The sequence below is a fragment of the Plutella xylostella genome, chromosome 2, assembly GCF_932276165.1.
Source record: "Plutella xylostella chromosome 2, ilPluXylo3.1, whole genome shotgun sequence".
Classification (NCBI taxonomy): Eukaryota; Metazoa; Arthropoda; class Insecta; order Lepidoptera; family Plutellidae; genus Plutella; species Plutella xylostella.
Window position 1 is genome coordinate 5,407,946 of NC_063982.1, and position 24,458 is coordinate 5,432,403.

At 37.2% G+C, this 24,458-nt stretch overlaps 3 protein-coding genes across 4 annotated transcripts in view; 2 read left to right on the top strand and 1 right to left on the bottom strand.

Annotated features, from left to right (window-relative positions):
- Nucleotides 1-615: 615 nt before the first annotated feature.
- Nucleotides 616-3,406, bottom strand: LOC105380401 (putative uncharacterized protein DDB_G0286901). Its single transcript, XM_048633245.1, has 5 exons — nt 3,272-3,406; nt 2,497-2,632; nt 2,090-2,184; nt 1,571-1,718; nt 616-1,354 (listed from the first exon to the last, which is right to left on the bottom strand). Exons 2-5 carry the CDS (start codon nt 2,617-2,619, stop codon nt 698-700), a joined length of 1,023 nt encoding a protein of 340 aa, XP_048489202.1. The 5' UTR covers nt 2,620-2,632; nt 3,272-3,406; the 3' UTR covers nt 616-697.
- Nucleotides 3,407-10,368: 6,962 nt separating this feature from the next.
- LOC105380312 (gastrula zinc finger protein XlCGF26.1) lies at nt 10,369-12,366 on the top strand. The gene has a single exon (XM_011549873.3). It carries the CDS (start codon nt 10,487-10,489, stop codon nt 12,146-12,148), a length of 1,662 nt encoding a protein of 553 aa, XP_011548175.3. The 5' UTR covers nt 10,369-10,486; the 3' UTR covers nt 12,149-12,366.
- A 551-nt stretch (nt 12,367-12,917) lies between these two features.
- Nucleotides 12,918-24,458, top strand: part of LOC105392521 (protein daughterless) — a 94,584-nt gene continuing 83,043 nt past the window's right edge. For both annotated transcript variants that reach the window (XM_048622179.1, XM_048622182.1), the window contains exon 1: nt 12,918-13,032. In XM_048622179.1, the coding sequence (XP_048478136.1) occupies nt 12,951-13,032 (82 nt within the window). In that variant the 5' untranslated portion in view covers nt 12,918-12,950. The remainder of the gene's footprint in view (nt 13,033-24,458) is intronic.

Sequence of the window (24,458 nt, forward strand, 5' to 3'; positions counted from 1 at the left end):
TATCACGAAATCTCTGTGTTTTAATTGAATACGTAGAACGGAAAGCCATAAACTTTTTTATTACATTTGCGTGTAATTTTATTAGATGACTACTTATTGCATATTGGTCCTGTAGAATATACGTTGTGGTTTTGGTAGAGACTTGTGGATTATTTTGGCCTATGACAAATTGGCGTTTTACTCTACAATAACCTTTAGCAAAAAGCCTTAATTGATTCATAAATTATTCGGGTTAATAATGTACACCGTATAACAGTTTAAAATTAAAATGCAGTTTAGTAAAATATATAAATACTTTATTTTGAAGTCTTTTTAGTACTTTATTTACACATTTTTACTTAAAGTTTTACAATATACTTATATTAGAGTTGATCTAACTAAACAGTGAAGTCATTACATTACTGTTGGACGCCATATTTATCATCCCAACATAAAGCCAGAGGCATTACATGCCTCACTTGTATGTACCTTTCTTCCTACAGTAGTGGTCTTAAAATTTAAATATTCATTCACCAGAATATAATTTTATTTCACTAGTTATATTCTGGTCACAAAATCTAGAACAGAAAAACTAAATTAAATTAAAGTCCAAAAACGGACTAACAAAATACATTATTCAAAATGTAAACTATTAATTTATTATTATGAATATACTTAAAGTACTTAAATTACATTTATAATAAAAAAACAATTGGTATCAGAGATGGTATTTCTTCGCTGTTCTTTTACTATCAGCACTAAACCGGAATGCTCCTCTATTTCTTTTTCCTTCTCTACCAGTGGTTCTGCTTTCTACAGCCTTTTCAACTTCATCGTTTGTTGTGAATTTGAATTCATCAACATCTACATTCATCGCATCATATCCCTTATCAGTATTTGTGCCACCTGCTAGGTTTAAATCAATTACTTCTGCATTATCATTTGTAGGAGATATTTGAATGTTTTCTGCAATGGTGCTTACATGGTTAACCATTTCATTGAGTTTATTATCAGACATTTGCGTTTCCACATTATGTTCAGTTTGTTTATTGTTATTTAACGTTTCTTGTTGTTTCATCAACATCTTTTCTATTTCTTTGTAAATAATTGTTTCCATTTCATCTTTATTCGTATCCATATCCATTAGTTTATTCACATTCGGCGTCTCCTCCATAACTAAGTTTTGTTTTTTATTGTTATGTTGTTTTCGAGTATTGGTTTGTTTGTTTGATTTATTGTTGGTGCTACTCGTATTATTACTGTTGTCTTCTGTTTTAGTGTCATTCATTTTACCAATATCATCGTTTCTATCATAGTAGCTAGGTGAGTCTTCGCAGTTGATAGAATCTCTCGGTCTGGTGCAAGTCAAGACTTCCTGTAACAAAAATGAATATAAGTACTTTGAGAACGACTCAAAACTTAATTCAAAATCTAATCGCAAATCTCAGTAAAAAGGGACGGTGTTCCCCAAGGAACTATACTAAGCCCACTGCTATTACCCATATATCCTAAAAATGTATCTTCCCAACCTGAATTTCTTCACTTCATAACTATCAAACATGATGCAGACATAGCTCAAGGCCCCCCGTACCTGGTTGAAGACGGTCTCGTTGGGGCAGATGAAGCTCCAGCGGTAGGTGGTGTTGCGTCCGGCCGCGGACCGCGTGGTGAGGCACACGTGGAACACCTGGCACTCGTTGTCCACGTCCGCGTAGTAGCCGTATGTGCGGTTCTCGCAACTGGAATCGAAGAATTACATACATATTATAGACTTGGACCATTTACAACAATCAGATAACGTGTAAGAGTAATAGAGTAATTTGTTAGTAAAAGTGGCAGTGTTCCAGGTGCTCAGTTATATCTATCGATAATTTTAATGGTTTGATGATGATAATGACAGGTTTTTGCCTCAATGGCCGAAGGAAGCACATGATCGGGAACGGTGGTCAATTCATAAGGAGGCCTTTGCCCAGCAGTGGGACACTACAGGCTGCATAAAAAAAAAATAATAATAATAAATACACAAGTAGCCGGGAGTAGTTAGAGGATGTTGGCATGAATAGTCGATAGCCAGCAATATTCGTAATAAGTATGGAAAAAAATGAAGTACCTGAAATTGTTAGTGATATTCTGTCGTATTGATGATGCGTTGGCCGGAAGGTCTAACTCCATTTGTGATTGAGATCCATTTCTTGAATCCATTTCCTGAAAGAAAAATAGTTTTATTATTAACAAACATTTATTGGAAACACTGACAACAACAAAAACTATTGAAAAAAAATACAATACAAAACAAAGAATTAAAATAAGTAAAGGATGCTGTCCTGGGCATCAAAAAGACATCAACCCAGCATGTGCTGACTATCCAAGGTGTACAGGTACCTACACTAACATAGAAAAATATGAAAATGACCCGTTAAGACCCCTATGGTGGTCCAAAAATAAAAACATAAATATACTAGTTGTTATCAAACCCCAGGTTAATGATAATGTGTTTGGTGAGCTAAGAAGACCTACCCGTAACATCTTCAAGACTGCACTGCTCCTCAAGTTGAAGTTTTCCACATTACGCCTGGACGGTAGACCTTCAGATACTGCGATGAAACAAATGACGACCAACGCCGCGTATTTCACCGCCATCTTTTTTTGAGGCCTGAAAATAAAATGCACCACCATTTAAAACCATAGGTTAAATGTAAACCCCCTAGCCCCTAGCACCGCCTGGTCCACCAACTGGTGGTGGTGTGGTTATGATTAAAACCGACTCGGACTCTCAGTAAATTGAAATTTCTTGAAGGTGGCGGTGACACCTTAAATTTTTTCCGGTGGCGGATCGCTGCTTTTAGCTTCTTAATTTCTTTTTTTTTATCCATAAGTTCGATAGGTATTTTTTCGGGCGTTGTGTAAAAATATTATTAGGAATTGATGGAAGTTATTTGACCACTGCAGCCTACACAAAATATGTAATAATTCAGTACATCGTCTCTCCTTCAACCTCAATTTGACTGGAAGGGATCGCTTTTAACGATTAATTAGGCCGCCTATTGTAATACGCCTGAATGTTATCTAACTAAATGATTTTTATGTAATAAAGCTATACCTACTCTACAACTATTTAAAAATTTAACTTCATAAAACTACTTGAGTAGGTAATAATAATAATAATCTAAATCTAGCTAAAAGCGATCTCTTCCAGGCAACTTTTGGGTGAATGAAAGACTTATTGAAAAAATTAGGAAGCGTGCATGTATTTAAATAAAAGTACTTAGTTACTAGAGATATTTTAACTTACTTTTAACTTAATCACCTAAATAACTATAACTTGAATCCAATAACCGTTACACCATCACTTCACTATCACGAAAAACCGTCTGTAAATCTGAAACTATTCCGACAGATTTCACACATATCCCGACACTCAGCCCGGACTGTGCGAATTTAATGTGAATTCTCCTTTTATAAACATTGAGAAGGATCATCCACGGACGGAATTCACAATGAGAAAGTACATAAGTACGGTGTGCAAAAAAAATACTTATTTTATAAACCACCGGAACAACGAAAAAAAACCAGTGACAATAGTACTAAATTATTTCTAAACGGTAAAGACCAGCGTCTGCAATATTGAACGCATTCAGAATATTACTTAGGTACCAACTAAAAATGTAACTATTTTGTAAGTGAACTTTTTTTATTGCTCGTGAATGCAAGTATACAGGGTGTTGCAAAAAGGGTATACTAAGCCGAAAGGGGGTGACTCAGGGGGTCATTCTGAACAACTTTTGTTCTACAACTTTCGTGACTTTTTACTATGGAGAACAAATATTTTTGCAAATTTCCTAACCTCGTAGAACAAAAATTGTTTCGGATGACCCCCTTTGTCACCACCTTCCGGTTTAGTATACCCTTTTTGCAACACCCTGTATTATATAATATAATTATTTCATGAAAATCTAAGAATTCACTTCACCATATTATTTTTACGCCACGTTTTTTTGCTAGCCATACTCATTCCAGGCTTTTGGCTGATCGCGAAAGATGTGACTTGCAATCATATCGTACATCTATACATAGATAGACGACATGTTGCCAAAACTTACTAACACTTGCACATATTTGGTCTAAATACTTTATAACTAATACAATTGATTGTTTAGTATTAAAAGATAAAACATAGATCGTGACTTGAATTATGTAAGTAAGTACTTACTGAATTAGTTTTATTGGTAAGGTAGGTAGGTACTGTTATTTAATGACAATAGATTTTAAGTTAGCTGTAAGTTTATTAGCTTTCAGTGTAGAGCTGTAGTACCTAGGCCTAGTACAGGTTTTAATAGTGTTCCTAACCTACGCATATCTTTTTTTAAGATATTTATTTTGGATATTAATTATTTCATTAGCAAATAAAGTTGCATATCTTATATGAATATGAATTACTTATAGTTACACAAGTGAAAATTGATTAGGCACACTATCCGAAGAGGAGCTACGTATGCCGCAACTATTACCTTTGGCTGTACCCCCAAATTAAAGACGCTCCCGTGGACGCCCTGTTCAAACATCATCATCATCATCATCATCATCATCAGCCTATAGCAGTCCACTGCTGGACGTAGGTCTCTCCCAAAGCACGCCACTTTAGCTTTCCGCCTGTTCGAACATGGCCACTAGTTATTATTCTGTGACATGGCGCCGAAGTATCGACAGCGGGCTATGAGCCGCTGGACTTAGCTGGAGCGAGGCCAGAAGTACAGCCGAAGATAGGCGGAAGTGGCGGACGTTAGTGGAGACTCTCTGTACCTCTAGAGTGCCACAAGACAACAGCAATAACAACTTTTTATCAGGAAACGTCGCTGGATGCAGTAGCTATGCTTGCTCATCTCATCACAACCTGTCACGTCCCTACTTCTGTGGCACGGGTCTCCTTCCAATGAAGGAACAGTTTTGGCCTAGTTGACCACGCTGGCCTAGTGCGGGATGGGAAGGTGGACCCCAACACAAGCAAGCTTGTGATGAGATGCGCATATTTTCAGTGAAATTTAAAAGATTACTTATAGTTAGAAGCGTAATAGGTAGTACCTAAGTATGAAATAACACACACACACACGCACTCACGCCTTGTACTAATGTACTCCCTTGCGGGGTAGGCAGAGGTGCATTGCTGCACCCACTTTTCGCCAGAGTGAAATAACTTTCTCACATATTTCAAGTTAGTTTCACCATTATTTTTTATTGCAGGTACAGTTGTATTATCTAGTCATCATAGCATTAATAGAATGTTAATCAGCTATTTGTCCAAATATTGATGACTCTATCGAACTTGGTTAAGATTCTCAGCACATAAGACATCGTTAACTATTTCGGCATCTTTAGGTTCACTGAACTACCTAGGTACCTACATAGACCTAGATTGATTTTTTTGAACCGATCAATTATAGAGTGTGGATTCTACGAGTAATTTCATCAAGATAAAACCCCCATATGTGAGGTCAAATCTCAATATTCTAGAAATGGCGGCCATTTTAAACTTGCTTTGAACTTTTTGTATGTAACTTTTAAGCAGTTGTGGATATTTTTATTGGATAGAGATGAGTTTTTGCGGATAAAAGCATTTTATTTCATGTCCGAAGGCTTTTAAATCTCGCGATATGATCCTAACTAATATTATAAATAAATGCGAAAGTAGGGGCCGTCCATTAATCACGTGAGGTCGTTTTTCTCATTTTTAGACCCCCACCTCCCCCCTGGTGATATTTGGTGAGGTTTTGGACCAACCCCTGGATCACGTGTATTTTTTTGGAAGTCTATGTAAAGGCTATTTTTGACTGGAAAAAATATAGGTCATACTACACATACTACAAATCGTTCAAATTTTTGCGCCGTTTAAAATTTGGTTTAGAAATACCTAGCGCTTATTGACAAAAAATTAATACACGTGATGTCTAACGTGACCCCCCTTCCCCCCTCGTGATGTTTCGTGAGGTTTTCCGTACCCCCTCCCCCCCCTTTGTGCCTCACGTGATTAATGGACGGCCCCGAAACTGTGTCTGTCTGTCTGTCTGTCTGTTACTCTTTCACGCCAAAACTACTGAACGGATTTGAATGAAATTTGGTATACATAGGGTCTAGACCCTGGGAAAGAACATAGGCTCATTTTTATCCCGGAATTCCCACGGAAAAACTTTCTAAGGCGAAGCGAAGCGCACGGACACAGCTAGTTTTCTATAAAGAAGAAGAAAATCTAATTTATAAGTTACCTACTTAGACCCCCACATATGAGGGTTTTTTCTCGATGAAGTTACTCGTAGAATCCACCCTTAAAGTTTGTCGGTGGTTTGTCGGGTCCGAAAAATAACACACTGTATAGCTATTGCCAACTTTACTCACTTAACTTCTTGTTTTAAATAATACTATCCTGAGACTCAAAGGTGATTAAATAGAGTTACCACCACACTATTTTAATAACCTAACCAACGTTGAAAACCCCCGGCGTTCAACACTAAAAGTCGCATAAGTTTTGAACTGCTGAACCGATTTTCATGAAACATGTTTAAAGACACTCAGGGTAACATTATCTAGTCTACGACCCTAAAACACAAAACGAGAATTCGCTCAGACGTCTGGGAGCTAGGCTACCACACACAGATACACACACACAGACACGTTAAACTTATAACGCCTTTCTTTTTCCGTAAGGGGTAAAAAGGATAATTTAGATCAGGGCTAGTGGGTCTTTACCACAGTTTTTCGGCTAACGGAAACGAAACGGAACATTTTGCTGACCCGGCGCGTGCGTGGCATCGCCAAATAAGTTCATTTGTTAGGATTTCGGTGGGATTTCTTGGTAAGAGGGTTCTTTTGCAACATTGACTTGTGTATTACCTACTAGCGTAAGGCCAGGGCCAACCGCTCAAAGAAAATGGTTCCCTCGTAGTGGCCCCAAAATCTCATATCATCATCGTCATCATCAGCCAATAATCATCCACTGCTGGACATAGGCCTCTCTCAAATAGCGCCACAACACTCGGTCCTCGGCCTTCCTCACCCAACCACTACCAGCTACCCGCCTCAATCGTCAGTCCAGCGGGCAGGAGGGCGTCCCATGCTGCGTTTGCCTGTTCGTGGTCTCCACACGAGAACTCGTCTACCCCAACGGTTATCGGTAAATCTCATATATCTGTCATAATTTGTTTGAATTAGGGCCAGCGCACGGCTGATATTCTGTGACGCAAAATGTTCTGACAAGCGCATCCGTCATTTATGGGAGTTGTGGTTCAAAGGAGTAAGGACCTCTACCAACAGTTTGCCTAGACCTTAGATTAAGAATACACGATCGTTCGTTTAGGTACTTATTGTTAAATCTAAGGCCCAGAACAATAACATCCAAGATCACGACCAAACTAGAAAGATGCGTCTGTCAGAACAGAGACGCCGCAAGCTCAGTCCAGCATTCTGATTGGCTGATTGTGGAACTATGGGGGTCAATCTATATGACGAAAAACTAAGTTTTGGAGCGCTGCCGCGCGAGCTATGACTCTGTGTCGTTGTAATGAACGTGCCGATTGCACGACAGCTCTTGTGAGTTGGTTTTCCGTCAGTATAGAGTGACCCTCCTGAGTTTTGGCACTGCGATGCGACGCGATAGATTCGTGATCGCGATCAGGACTAAATGGTATGGGGCTGCTGTTTGAAATCTGTTTTTTGGTCTCGGATACTGAATTGAAAGATACTGAACGGTTCATATCAACAGTCGATTGTCCCGCCAATAGAAACGATAAGTACGTCCTTAATCGCGGGACAATCGACTGTTGATGAACCGTTCTGAATCTGAAAAACAACTGTCTGACTTTAGATGTTAATCCTACTTAGGTATATTATAATTGCAGTGGTCGGGTAAGCGCCTACTACTCACGCCATAGATGGGGGTTCGAATACCGGCGTTGACATGTACCAACGAGTTCTTCGAATTTAAGTACCTAGGTACCTACAATGAATGCCATTGCTCTTACGGTGAAGGAAAATATCGTGAGGAAACCTTCGTAAGTATATCTAGATTTGGCACATCTAGATGTGTTAAGTGTTAGTTAACCCATCCATCCCGCAGTGGACCAGCGTGGTGGGAAATAGTCTAAGCTAAGGAAGGCAGTTTATTTTATTTTTATTTTATTTTATTGGAAAAGGTGTAATAACAGCCAATAGATTACCATATTACATAAAATTCAGCACTATAAAAACATTTTAAATCTATTGCCCTATTGATAATTACACACAACATTTACATTAACACTAGCTTAAATAAAACTTAACTTAATTAAGCAAAAAATATAACTATTCATGCATTATTTATTTTATAACATAATTATAATTATAAATTCATGAATTAATTCAATTAAGTACATGCTAAAATTTTAAAAACATTTCATAACAACTTAATTAAATCATTCTTAAAACATGTTATGGAAGTATTAAAAATATCTACATTGGCGCATATTCCGTTATATGTATTGCACATTCTATTTATAGGATTATTGTATGATACATTATTATTAACAGGTGGCACATGAAACAGCTTAGGGAATCGTACTGATCTAGCAGGAACCTTAAATTGTATTAATTCTAGTAATTGAGCTCCGAATGATCCATTGGCAACTTTGAATAATGTTGTTAAATCTGATACACATCTACGCTTCTCGAGACTCAACATATTAAACCTTTGCAATCGATCACAGTAGTTTGGTATTTTACGCCTTAGACCAAGTCTTGATACTAGTGCTCTCATAAATCTTCGCTGAATGGATTCGATCCGGTCTATATGGACCTGATAAATCGGAAACCAAACAGAACAGCAGTATTCCAGAATTGTCCTTACTATAGAATTATATAATATTATGAGTGACTCTGTTCTTTTAAATGGTTTTGAAAGACGTAGTATAAAAGATAACATCCTATTTGCTTTCGAACACATGTAGTCATAGTGTGCTCTGAAAGACAATCCAGCATCGAACAGAACACCCAAATCCTTTACCACATTTACCCGTTTTATATCTATATTTTGAAGTTGATATGTATATTTGATTGGATTCCTAGCCTTTGTGAAGGTAATGATTAGGCATTTTTCATTGTTTAATTTCATATCATTAACCACACACCATCTCAGTATAGTATTAATATCTTTTTAGTTTAGACCTTTGATATGCACAAAGGTTCCACTCGATAGAGCCAGGTGCAGGTATTTGCACCCCCGAGTTTTATTTTATTTAACGTGCCGATTGTACGATTGCTCTCGTTAGTTCGTTTTTCATTAGTACCTAACTACTTATAAGGTATAGCTGTACCCGCGAGCTTCGCTTCGCCTAAAAAGTTTTCCCGTGTGAATTCCGGCATAAAAAGCCTATGTTCTTTCTCAGGGTCTTTTCCATATTTATACCAAATTACATTAAAATCCGTTCAGTAGTTTTGGGCTGAACGAGTAACAGACAGACAGACAGAAACAGTCTTTCGCATTAGTTATACTTAATATTAGTTAGGGCATAGGCTAAACAGGATTAGCATTAGGATAGTTGTTGAGTTATGCGCTTATCACATTTTGCGATTTAAATATTTTCATAAGTATAAAAAAATATATGCTCCATAGTTTTCCTGTCCTCAGGGCAATGACCCCGTGCGAATCTATATAGATTAGACCTAACATAAGTTTACCTGGTTACCTGATTAGAATTTAAATCAGTAATGTGCTAAAATAGAGTGTAAAATATCTTCGGTATGCAACTACGGTTTGGTATTCCTACCCTAGTTTATACATTACTTGTAGAAAAGTTTGCGTTAGGTAGGTACTATATTTTCACATTAAAAAACTACGAAAATTTGGAAAAATTACGGTAGAGGACGTAATGTGGATTTATCTTCAAGCGCTAAAACAAAAATTGGTAGGTACGAAGTCAAAAAATGAGTTTTAATGGTTCTAAGACTTTACAAGTTTGCATACTTACGATACTTACATAGTATATCTGACTGTAGTCCCCGAAGGGTTAGTCAGAGGTCACCCGCTTTTCGCTGTACATTTTTGTAGATACTCACGTGATAGATCGCGAGCCGAAATTTTTGAATAAGTATAATGCACTTAGGCAACATGTTCTGACGGAAGGATGAGCTTCCTTTTGAAATCATTGGTTTCAATAATAAAATAAAGTAGGTAGGTACCTACTACTTCCATGGTACCTATCTAGTTACCGAAATATATTTTAAATGTAAAAAAATGCAATGCTTTTTTATTAAGGTTTTACTAGCGCCATCTTTGATTTCGTTTTTTAGGAGCTGAAACCTTCCATTATGGATATCAACTGGCAACACTGTAAAAAAAGTATATTTTTTAGTCTGTGACAATGACAAACGTCAAACATCGCCAAGAAATCAGAAAAGATTTTTTGTTGTTGGTTTACTTTCCTGAGTTTGCTGTTGTAATTACAATAAATAAAAGTTGTTGATTTAATTAAATGCAGTGATAATAATGTCCGAATCGGAAGACACTTTTTGCCGACTTTGTGCAGAGCCAACGCCGCTCGAACAGCTCATATCAACCACTGATGATGTCGGACAGAACTCGAAAATCACAACCAAAATGTTATGGATAAACATTGATGTTTCTACAGCTAACAACTTGCCGAAAACTATATGTTTCTCGTGCTTCGACCTTCTAGAACGTACCTGGTCCTTTCTGCACAACGTACGAACGGCACAGGACAAACTACATCAAATATTTACACGGAAAGACAACGACAGTGAAAATGACGAAAAGTCGCATGAAAACACGGGAAAGCCTGTCGATAGGAACTGGGAATTGTTCCAAGACACGAAAGAGTTCAAACATGAGGTCACAGTCAAAGACATTGACGAAATTAAAGTGGTGGACCCCAATACCTTGATGAAAGATGTGAAAACTGAACCAAATGATAGTGACAGGGAAATGAGCTTGGTTGATATGAGAGGGGCCTCCACAGACAGTGATATGCCACTGAAACTGCATGCCAAGAAGAAAAAAAGCAAAACAAAAAAGAAAATCAAGAAATATGAGGAAGCATTACTTGAACTTGATTATTTACAGAAAGCAGATACAGATGTTGTCCAACTTGACATGTCAACATATAATTTTGTTACGTGGGATGACCTGACATACTGCTGTGCTAACTGTGATGCACAATGCAAGAGCCTCGACTCCTTGAGGCTCCACGCAGTAGAGATCCACAACCGCTGCTGCTCTTTCAAATGTTCAGAATGCAGCAAGGTGCTACAAAGCTTCACATCATTCATAAACCATGTACGGTTGCACTTCAAATCATTACGGTACCACTGTGAGTACTGCAACAAACACTTCAGGATGTCCACACTAGTGAAGAAGCACAGGAATATGACGCATAAGGGAGCTTACTCAAATGTATGCAGAAACTGTGGACTCAACTTTGAAGATCAAGAATCGTTGCGCAGCCACATGTTGCTGTATGCCAAGGGGCTCCGACGCGTTGAGCTTGTGAAAAGTGAACTCACCGACGCTGAGCTGAAATGTGATGAGTGCGGCAGAGAGTATAAGTCACGTAGCAACTTACAGGCACACAAACTTGTTCACACAGAGCGTAAAAGAGAGTTCTCATGCCATGTGTGCGGTAAAATGTTCTACACTAAAGGTGCTTTGAGCACCCACATGTCCACCCATGAAGATTTGAAACCTTATAAGTGTGCATTCTGCCCAATGGCTTTCAGAGCTCGAGGGAACCTAACCTCACATATAAGTTTGCACACGGGGGCTAAACCATTTGTCTGTGAGCAGTGTGGCAAGAGTTTCAGGGTGAAACGTCACTTGAAATCGCATTCAATTGTACACACTGATCTTATGCCGTATGTTTGTGAATACTGCAACAAATCTTTCCGTTTCAAAACACGTTTGAACTTACACATTCGTCAGCACACGGGCGCAAAGCCCTACACTTGTGTTTATTGCCGGAGAGACTTCACAAATGGGTCTAATTATAAGAAGCATATGAAGCGAAGACATAATATTGATACATCTGTCAGGAAAAAGTTTAACAATATAGTGATGGATATTGAAGGTGTACCAATTGTCCCTGACTTGGCATTAACTGCTACTAGCAATAGTAATAGTATAACTGCTAATTAAATCCTGTAATTTATACATACATTCACAAGTTTTATAAGGATTTTATTTTTTGTTAGAATCATAACAACATTTATTTTTTATAAGGACCTACTATAGTTCATTGTGTAATGGTAGATTAGGTCATAAACTCATAATCAATGCAAAATATTATTATTTGTATATATTCCATTATTATAAGTTTAGGTTTAAACAGTGTAAATAAATTACTATTTATAAAATATGACTATTATTTATTGCCTTGATATTTTATAAAATAAAAGAAGTTATTACTTATCACATAGAAGCGCCACCTATGAGCGCTAAGTTGAAGTATTTCAAATCTCAAAATAAGACAGAAAATTCGTTCATGGTTCGATGGCAGTTAACTCATAATCTGTGAGATCCTTAGAATAATAATTATCTCTAATCTTATTAAATAATCGTAAAACGATAAAGACTATCGAACATTCACGTCGATTTAGGTCTGCGTAGTAGTTTATTACTTCTATGGCGTGGTACCAGCATACTTACTTATTACAATAAAGTTTATATTTACAGTTCATGAGGTCATATTTGGTGTTTGGGATCAAATCGGATACCACACGATATTCCGTTGGATTTAGGTTGGACATCATTCTGTCCCCACCAGTCCATAGCCCATCACGCCATCACCAATCACTACATCACCAATCACTACCATAATGCCGTTGAATTTTTTGTTCTTATTCTGATGTCAAACTATTTTATGTCTTTCCAAAAATTTACGATCGCTTTTTTAAAACTTCTATCTTGTCTTTGCCCAATTTCGACAGTAATTTCCAAAATGGCGACGAGCGATGACGAGCCTATGCATTTATACGAAGTTTTTCAAAACTGTTTCAATAAAATAGCGAATAAACAACAAGGTGAGTGAAAAAATGCATACCGTGGCCCGTCTCGCGTTCCTCGAAAGAACAATTGTGGTTAAGTGAAGTGTTTAATTGTGAAAATCGACGAAAACGTCTGCGTGTTATGCCATTTTAAATGTTGTAACCTCACAGCATTTTTCAAAATTACTCCTAAAATCTTGTGTTTTCAGACTCGAAACGTGATATTTTCGAATGTTTATTAATTAACGCGAGTGTAATATCTGCGTCCAACCTATTTCCGACCCGTTAAACCACTTTTATAGGCTATGTTTTGATCGCGCTTTTGGTAGTGAAGTGTGCTTTACCCATTGTGCTTCTGTTTAACTTTCGGAGCGAAGCTGAATTGTTTCATGATTTCTGTTTGCTTTGACGTGAGCCGTTTCAGCCTGGCGCCGAGTGCCTAAAGCCTTTAAGTTATCACATTTCTGTTCATACTGTGCACGGCACTTTTCGAAAATCGCATTTCGTATCTGTATTTTTGGTTTTTGAGTGTGAACGTACGTGAGTATTTTATGTTTACCTGTCCCAGAGGAGTCGTAAGTCATGGCTTGATTGCGGATCGTCGTTTTTTATGTCCTATTTACGGTCGTGTTTATACTAACATTGTTTATTTACCTAGCGTTTAGATTGGCAAACACTGAAGCTATAGGACGCGCGATTGGCCTAACCGAAGGATGCTACCCATATTTAACACATCACATCAGATACCTACAGTTTTGTATATTTATCTCGCCTATTACCTAACTATTGTAAACAATAGTCTCTCCATAAGGATGTTTGTTAAATCTTTGGCAACAATATTTTAATAAAATTTCAAAATTTTATGAATGGGTGAATGCAGTATCCCCCACATACTACAACTCCATAATGTACAACCTCGTAATCCTGCACATGCAATTAATCTGATACACAGCTTATATCAGAAATCATGTAATCTTACTGAGGTGACAAACATAGCTGTTAATAACTGGGTTAGAGCATAAAGTATACAATTAAAACTAATATTAGGAGTAGCTGGACTTATGGTATACAGTTGTGGGGTACAGCAAAAAACAGCAACATTGAAATACTGCAAAGATTCCAAAATAATGCACTGAGGACCATAGCAAGAGCTCCCTGGTTTACAAAAACGGATGAAGTACATGCTTACCTAGAAATTCCTACTGTGAAAGAGGAAGTTAAGCATCTCACAAAAGCCTACAGAGACAGGGTAACAAATCATGAAAATGAGCTGGCGCGATGTCTAACACAGACAGAAATGACCCGTCGCCTGAAACGAAGCCACATCTGGGACAATTATTCAGTTGAATAAATCTGAATAAATTTCAATGAAGGACAGCCTATCAATGGAGAGGCCAGTTCTGCAAGTGACTCTACCTTTCAAAGAACTGCTTATGGTCCAACGACTGATCGCATGTTAGAAAAATCAAGGAACAAAAAAAAAAAAAAAAAAAAATTAGGAGTAGCCAGTATTGGGTGGAGAAGCCAGATATACAGGTCAGCATGGTCCTGTCCTATCCTGGATAACTAGCGATCCACCCCGGATTCTCACGGGGGCAATGCTGATGCTTAATACACTACTGTAACTTCACTAAAACTGTGATGTTATTGTACATAAACCATCCTCTAGAATCAATATATTTAAAAAAACTGCATCAAAATTGGATGCTTAGTTTTGAAGATTGAAGGGTACAAATGGACAGAGAAAGTGACTTTGTTTTATACTATGTAGTGATGATAAGTAGTTACTATCATCAATCTCTCTGGCTACATTTGATGTTGTTGATGTTGCTAATAAATAATTGAAGTGGGATGAAAAGTCCATAAATAGCTACTGTTCGTTAAGATGTAATTTGGGTAATTTAAAATGGTTATAATAGCATACTTAAACCTAACTGTTATCATTATTATTGGTTTCTTTATTCCTAAATTAGGGATGTAGGGCATGAAATTTTATTAGATCTAGAGACTTTCAAATTGTCCAGTTTGTGCTTAGATTAATTTCAGCTCATTTAAACCGAGGGCTATTTAAGCACACTAAATTTAGGTCTATCTCTAATATTTAGGTCCATCTCTAATATTTAGGTCCATCTAGAATTTACATTAGTTCTCTTTACAATAATGACTAAGGTGCATTTGTTTGTTATCTATTTATAATATTCAACACACACCTTCAAGTATGTATTGGTGTCCATTGGTGATCCCCAGAGGTGCATTTCTTTGTGGAACCTTAGGTCTTCACTCTTGATTTTTTTTTACTTATCCTTTGGTCTGAATACCCACCTCAGTCGAATTTAGACACACCTTTCTTTGTCTTCTAGTCTTAGAGTCAGATCTCATTACCGACCTATTCTATTGTATTCTGGGTGGTTCTTAGAGTTCCTTTAAAATCCTTTTCTTTAGCTCAGCCAGTCTAGCTCCTGTATAACAGGGAAGCAAGCTTGGATGTCCCAGTAGCTAAGATAGGCACTTGGTTGAACCAAGAATATCTATTCTACTGTTTCTACTATAGTTCATAGATAATATGTATGTATGTATGTCCATACTAGCAAATGAATGAAGCCTATAGATTAAGTATTAGGATTTTTTCATACTTCCCCTTTTATAGTATACATGTATACATGTTACATAACACACAATGTATTTAGACATCGAAAATGTAAATAGAAAAACTTACCTAGGAAACTATGATATAGTACAATTAGTTTAGGTAAGAAACAAACAACATACAAAACTTTAAAAATTTGCCGAAGTTCCGAAGTATACTCAAAACAGTGCATGACTAATACATATTAACATATATTTACTCTATGTACATAGATTGTTCTGTACGAATTAACTTAACGTACCACCTGAGTAAACTGTTACAAAATATTCTTATTTCTGCCTGTTACATTGTTGTTTCTTACTACGTAATTTATCTGTTACTTCCGTTTGTATTCGGTACTTCTTACTGTGTTGGTGACAAACATTTAGCTGGACTAGGTTAGTCACTGTGGTGAAAGGATTAGGCAGATTACTTGCTGGTTGCTGACTGCCCAGCGCTGGTTCTAGCTCAAATGTGGTTGATGATCCAGTAAGCCAGTCCAAGCAACTTAAAGGTAAGCGTCCACTTAATCGGTATCATACCTTTCGGGCCACGAGTGGAGACCACGAACAGGCAAACGCAGCGTGGGACGCCCTCCTGCCCGCTGGACCGACGACCTTAGGCGGGTGGCGGGTAGTGGCTGGATGAGGAAGGCCGAGGACCGAGTGTTGTAGCGCTCCTTGGGAGAGGTCTATGTCCTGCAGTGGATGATTATTGGTTGATGATAACGTATCAGACCAAACGGATCGTCATAAATGTATGGAGAAACGGCGCCGGCAATGCCGATGAAGTGGACGCACTTGTGTGAATTTCTATATGTCGCAGTAAGATAGTTATAGCCGGAATATAGTTATATCCCTAGGGATATGATTATATACCGGAACATAGTTATACGAAAGCGATTCATTACTATCTCACTAGGAATATAGTAATAAAACGGACCAAGTTTAGTGATATAGTTATATTACTGGATTAAGTTAAGATTTTTTTGCCTAATCTCGTATTGCATAGTAACGTTTGGTCAAAGTCTCGTTACGCCGAAAATCGTATGGCATAAATCTCGTTTAGTAAAAAGTTATTTCGCATAACATTGTTTAGCCTAATAATGGTATGGCCAAATCTTGAATAGCCTAATATGCTATGGCATAGGTTTATACAAAGTAATAATATTCGTTTGGCTTTAACTTTGACGGAGCGTCTCCCTACATAGCGCAAACTGGTGCCTTGTATTGTTTCCGCTGTTTGGAAAACGCTCCGCTCCGCTGCGCTGCGCTCCGCTTTGGTTTTGATGAACATGTGCACCTAACACGCTCCTCGCTTTGCTCGTCGTCGCACCTATTTTTAGGTTTCGATCTCATGGGGTTTGTAATAATTATATTGGTCGTTAACTTTCGATTTTTTGGTCATACAATATCGTGATTTTCGGGATGTAGGAGAAAAATACTACAATTTGTACATTTACTACATACTTAATATATTATTTATTAAGATAACATTAGGATAAACAAGATTATACATAGGTATAGACGAACATAAATTTGAGCAAACGAAACTTAGGTGTTTAAAGATTGTGCCTAAAGAGTTTTAGACGAAACGAGCCTTATGGCATAGTCTTGGCAAAGTGATGGTTCGGCCAAAAAAGTTTAGACTATACGAGTTATGCGAAATGATTTTTGGTCAATAAAGATTATGCCAGATGAGCGGAACCCTAGTGAAATAGCTATTTGGACGCTTACCTTTAGGGAACGCCACAAACCAATAGCATCAGAACGTAATAGCAATCCCAACGTTTAAATAGTTTTATTGTAAAATCGACTGTAAAAAACTAAACTTTATTTGCTATCGTATCTCGGACGGAGCTCATTAATAAAAACCTCGTAAAACTGTTACCTCAGCTCGCTGAAATAGAACCGTAAAACTCAGAAGAATAAATCATCAACTTAACGCGACGAAAGACCACTGAGTTATGGTCACATAAAAAATATTGATAGGCCAGCTTCAGAATAAGCATTCGGAGTCGACCGGACTCCTTGGAGGCATTTTTGTCTGCTCTATGGTATTAGCGCTCTCCTGTGTAGGTATGTGTGTGACACACTTAAAAACAGTATAATCAACTCTTGCGCAGTCGTAGTCGGTTGAACTGAATCGAATAGGATGATAGGAAAATCAACTAAAGAAAAAAACCTCTGAAAATTCCACAAAGAAATATACTTACAAAGTTCGTTTTTAATATTTTACTGCTAAGGACGACGTACTTATCTTACGATATTTCTGTTTTGTAAATATTGTCTATGTCGCAAGTTTCTTCCGTGAAAAGAAATAATTAAATTGATTGCATAATTATCACACGCTCACGACTGTAATCCTCGACGGGGTAGAATAGAATATAATAAAATACTCTTTATTTTGTACCATTAAAGAAAACATTATAATATCACAACTTATATATAAAATAGTACAAAAAAGGCGGTCTTATTGCTTAAAGCAATCTCTACCAGACAACCTTTAGGGTAGTAGGGGTAGCCAAAGGTGACTCGCAAGCGGGCCACCCTCTTTTCGCAACGGGCTCACCAGTTTACCTACTGGGAACGCAGTCTTAAACACTGCTTACGTTGACCGATTTCGTAAGATTATTTATTTATTTATAAACACTTTATTATCCTAACTAATCCTAACTAATATTATAAATGCGAAAGTAACTGTGTCTGTCTGTTACTCTTTCACGCCAAAACTACTGAATGGATTTGAATGAAATTTGGTATAGGTACATATGGTCTAGAGTTCTAGACCCTGAGAAAGAACATAGGCTATTTATCCCGGAATTCCCACGGGAAAATCTTTTTAAGGCGAAGCGAAGCTCGCGGGCACTGCTAGTACATAATAAAGTTACAATAAAAAAGGAGAAGAAGATGAATATAAAACTAACAATGTACAAAGGCGGGCTTATTGCCAAAAAGCAATTTCTTCCAGCCAACCCTTGTTAGGTTGGGAGAAGAGGACATTAACGCTTTCAATCAATCAAGATTAAGGATGCTTTTGCCTCGAGAGATATGCTATGCTGCGATGATTAGAAAGAAATCCATTTCCACAAAATATTTAATTCAGGGGCCTGCTTCTCATTAATACAGGCTATTCTATAGCCTAGCTATGAGAGCAGACGCTACGGAAATCAGTCTACCAATTATGAATTTCAACATCCAAATCCTAGCCATAACAACTTTATTGTAATCTCCTTATTTCACCTAACCTTACCTAGCCAGCACTCTCTCAGAACTATGTGGAACAATAGAATATTATTTTATTTTATTTTCATTTATTAGGGAAGACAAACAGCCATACATTGAAAATCTTATAAATAACATAAGTAAAAAAGAAATATAAATGTACAGCCCACAGCGTCATCCACAGAATTATAAACTAAAGTGGTGGATATCAAACGTATAACATAGCAATAGCATAGCACAGCTCCGGTGGAAAACCGTAAGCGAGGGTTAGGATTGCTATTAAATTCTAGACCGAGTCCAGGTCAAGAGCTGTGACTAATAGAAGTTTTAAACACAGTTTAATATAAAGCTAGTAATTGTTTGATTTTCATTAACATCGAATAGGCTGTAGCCTTGTCCGCAATCTTAGCGAATGTTGGATATGTGTCGTACATACTTACATACACGAGAGACTCTAGCTTTACGAAAAACGAACGATCGATAGCTGCAGGTCTAGTACAGGTTTAATATTTTGTCGAAAACTATAAAAGTGTACGTTTTCTCGCATACTAAGTGGCGCCTCTAATTGAAAGTATCATACAACTTTTGACCGATAATGTATGCAGATGACAGGCGAAAACGTTACTTTTTTCGTTTTCATAAATACAAATCCCGTACTAGAGGGTCTGTAGTAGGGCATGCAATACCAGAATTATTTTCAATACCGGTATTGAGTTCCGGTATTGCAACTCAATACCGGGATCCCGGTATTAATACCGGTATTAGATTTCCTTGTAATAAATGGCATATATTGTGATTAAAGGTCGTATAGGTCAAAATAAAACGAGAAAAAGCAATGAAATTCAGTTTTTTGTAATAGATTTTTACGAGAATTGAGTATTAGAGTTTAAATTTTACAATAAATTATTATTTTTACATCCAGTGTCCGTTTACGCATGGACAACAGTAGATATCAAACGGCCGAAAACTGCATCAAACGGTTGGAAACAAGTGCGCTTTCACAGTACATAGGAATACTATATCTTAATCGCTTTATTATAGCCTAAAAAAGTCCGATTCCGGTATTACTTCAATACCGGTATTAACTTTCAATACCGGTATTGAAAAAAGCGTGAATTTTGTCCGTGATACCGGTATTACGAATACCGGTGTTGCGGTATTGCATGCCCTAGTCTGTAGTTTGTAAGTTTTATAGTTTCCGACAATCTTACAAGCCTGTACTAGTCCCTCTGTTATGGGTTAAATACGTAACTAATAAAACTTATTAAGAGTGACCCTCCTAGTACACACCGGAGCCTAGCACACGGCTAGTCTATGGCATTCTTTTCACACACAGTCTGGTGCCGTATTCATACGTAGGTACCTTCATCATCATCAGCCTATAGCAGTCCACTGCTGGACGTAGGCCTCTCCCAAAGCACGCCACTGGATGCGATCTTTAGCTTTCCGCATCCAATCATAACCAGCCACATTTCGCAAGTCGTCACCCCACCTAGCCGGAGGGCGTCCCACACTACGTTTGCCTAGTCGCGTAGGTACCTTACCACAGATAAATACAAAGGCACGTTTTCAAACTTATAAAACCTCTCTTTTTACATCTGGTCATCCGAACATAACTCTATCTGCCTATAAATTACCTTCATACAATTTTCAATTAAACACGCAATAGCATTGTAACATGAATAATACTAACAATATACAATAACTGATTATTAATACCTAAATGAAATAAAGTGAAACATAACATAATTAATTTTAGTTTCGGTCAACCGTGTAATGTTTATCTTAACGACATGTTGTGAGTTGTGAGTGCCGTGACCTGCCCGTGTTAGATAAAAACTCATTTAAATTACTTATTAAGTAGGTACTGTTTTATATATTTTTACATAATTATGATAAATCAAAGACCATTTATTTAAATCACTTAGTTTATTTTCTAAAGTCAAATGTATTTACTATTTACCTTATTGAAACCTATGTGACAATATAACAATGATAATTGAGTACATAGACTTGTGAACACATGAACCGTTTTTGATGCTTCATATCACACGTAGCTAAAACAATTTCCAAAGACTCGCATCTCAAATCTCATATTTTATGATGCTTTCGTATCTGTCCACACATTTCAAAGATACACAGCTATAAACAAATTCACACGTCAAACTTTGAATACCTCTCTTTTTCGATCAAGAGTTCAAGATATATGCCGGCCCCTGTGCAATCTTATGCAGACCGAATGTCTGGTCTTCGCAAGTACATACATAAATTACTAATACATAATATATGTAACACTATTTCCATTTAAAAAATATCCGTGTTTATGTTTGTTTGCATGTATGTTTGTAACGAATCAACTCGATAACTACTCAACCGATTTCCAAAATTCTTTCACCGTTACAAAACTACATTATCCCTGAGTGCTACAGGCTACCTTTTATCCCGGAATTCCCACGGGAAACCCTTGTGAAGTCGAAGCGGAGCTCGCGCGGTGAAGCTAGTAATTATAATAAAATTAATGATACACATGTCAATCTAAAAGCACTACATTTCCTAGATAACCTATGTTAGGTTACTACGTTTTATCTAGTACTAATTGGTGCGGGGTTGTTGAATAAACAAAGTGGCTATGTTATCTGTGATTTGTAGCGTAAATTATTTACGCACATTTTGTTATCGGCACGTTATTCCGCATCAAAATCATTATGGGTGCGATTTATTTTATTTTTAGACTTTAATAAAGCATACAAATAATTAAATCTCAAATATCTTAGAAATGGTTAAGTTTCGGATAAGGGAAAAAATCCCATCAATCGTATCGTACTCATCCTATTAATATTGTAAATGCGAAAGTTTGTGATGTGAGTGTATGTTTGTTACTTCTTCACGTCAAAACGGCAGAACCGATTTTAATCAAATTTGGTATAGAGTATAGAGTTAGCTGACACCCTGTATTAACACATAGGTTACTTTGTATCCCGAAATTCCCACGGGAAAACTTTTTAAGGCGAAGCAATGCTCGCAAGAACGGCTAGTATATTTATATTACCTATATTAAATAGTGCGTCAGAAACCTGCTATGTGAGACTCTGATGCACTCTGACTCTCGCATTCAGTAATAAACAAATTAATCCCTTGGAGACATTTCTGTTTTCCAAATTACAAATGCGATTTTGTAGCACGGACCCTGATTGGTCCGAGCGCCGGCCAATCAGACGCGTGCGTGGGCGCAGCTGCACAAACTAGATCGGTGACGTGAAATCATATCGCTTATTGATAATTCTGTGCATTAATTTCTGACCTCCAGTAACCCTTTCTGATGCTATCGAAAGTACAGTGAATAAGACTCGCGAGCAATGAAAATGTTCCAGTGAGAAAAGCACCAAATCATTCCTAAACGGAAAAGGCTAGCTTAATGTCGGCATCTACAAAATTGAGGTAAATCAAACAGTGCTTCAGAATATTGCCGAGTAAAAACGTAAATATTTTATTCTAATGTTAAAAAAGGAGAATGGCCATTTCTCTATGGCGCCATGACCCGCCAGAATAGCCATTGATGAATCATATACTGATGTGTAGCCCATGACTACAGTATATCCGGGTATAAACTTTATTATTATGAAGCATGGGTGAACGAAGATATAGGTGCTTAAAGATCAAGTCTTTGTACTGTACCTACTAGATATTTCCTTCAAGCAATGTAATTTTTCCCTCATTTAGAACACCTTTATCACTGAATAAAAATAGGTTCGGTTAGTGGCTGCAAAGCGGGTCAGATTTGGCCATTCTCTTTTAGGGTCGACATTTTTTATCAGAAACGGCTACCTACTTAAAACTAATTTAAAACAAAAAATGATCATTTAAGACTAACTAAGAGCCACGGGAGATCATTAGTTCGCAGCGTCTTTCGATTTTCTCACGACTAAATATCAAGTACTTATGTGCTGACGACATCTTATCGAATATGTTATCCTAAATAGTAAAGTAACATAAACAATTTGCGCCTTGTAGTATGAAGGTACTGCCTGACGAGTAAGGCAGAGTTGCTATTTTGATGAATTTTATATAGGTACAACAGTTTACTTATGGTGGGTCTATCAAATTGTTTTATTATGTAGATAGATAGATATTGCACACACAAACAGAAATTACACAGGAAAATGTTCAACATAGACGGTACAAATGGCGGCCTTTTATGTACGACAGTTTTAGGAAACTTTGAAATATGAAGCTCTGTTCTTAGGATACGAACCATGTTAATTAGATATTAGAGATCATAATAGGCTGCTCCTTAAATATCGGAATTCCCTACCACCATCCACTAGGCCTCCTTACAATACAATCCATTTAAAATCTCGCGTGCAAAAGCTACTATACAGTTCCTATGACCTAAACATAATTAATCAAGACAAGAACCCATAACATAATCTGTGGCTCCTAAAAATCGCATCTAAACACACAGGCTAACCTCATTATTGACTGAGCGAGTAGGGTGACCAGGCGACCACGTTTGTTCGGGACAAACCGGTAGGGTGGCCAAGCTACTGCGTTTGCTCGGGACAAACACAGGACTGTTTACGTAAATCATACGACTCAGTGTAACCTTGGAAGGGGTGTGCGGTGTAGGGTGAAATTTTGGTAAATATTGAATTTTATTACGGTGGTGTGGCGTCACTTTGGCTTTAATTATTCCAAGTTATATTTTTGTAGTAAAAAAAAGAAAATTCAGTTTTTTCTCTTCATGCAGCCACTACCGGCTGCCTGTCTACTTCAATATAGCAGAAGGTCATTTCGTGAGCGTTTTCCGTTGCGGAGTAATTTGGTGCTTTTATACTGGAACTTTTTCATTGTTCGCGAGTGTTTTTAACTAAGGGCCAGTTTTTTGATCCCTATTTAACTCAACCATTGGTCAAAAATGGCTACCATTAGTTAAAAACCAACAAAATTTGTATGCAGCTGTCATGTTTGACAAGTGACTTGACTAATAGTTAAAGTTGACTACTGATCAAAAAACTCGGCCTAAGTCGTAAACCTTTTTGTCACTAACACCGTGCTTGTTTTATCTTGTGCCTAAGTAACTGCCTACGTCTGATTTGTCTACAAGTAGGCATAAGGGCCTTAGCACAAAAACCTAGACAGTATTACAGATGTTTAGCGCTGTAATACTGTTTTTGTGGTAACGCCCTTATAAATTATTCTGGCAAATCTCGGTTTAAACACTCAAACAATATTTAAGTTTAGTTACGTTTTTTTGTAGTTACGTCAGTTAATGTTTTATTTGTATGTGCAGTTTTCTGGTGTCAAATAAATATACTTTATTCTAATCGTACCTTACCCGACGACGGGTGGACGAGGGGGTTATGTTATTGCACATCAACTCGTAATGTCTGTTGGCGACTGCAACTTGTTGTTGTTAATGTAACAAATATTGCGCGTAGCCGGATGATTATTTAGGGTGAGCTGTGGCCGTAGCTATAGGCGGTACCTCGATGAATTATAGAAATAAATAAAAGAAAGAACATAGATAGATTATACTCTTTATTTATACGCCAAAAAAATAATAAAGTTTTAATTATGTTTTACCAGTAACACAAAAAATTCGAATCTAAGTG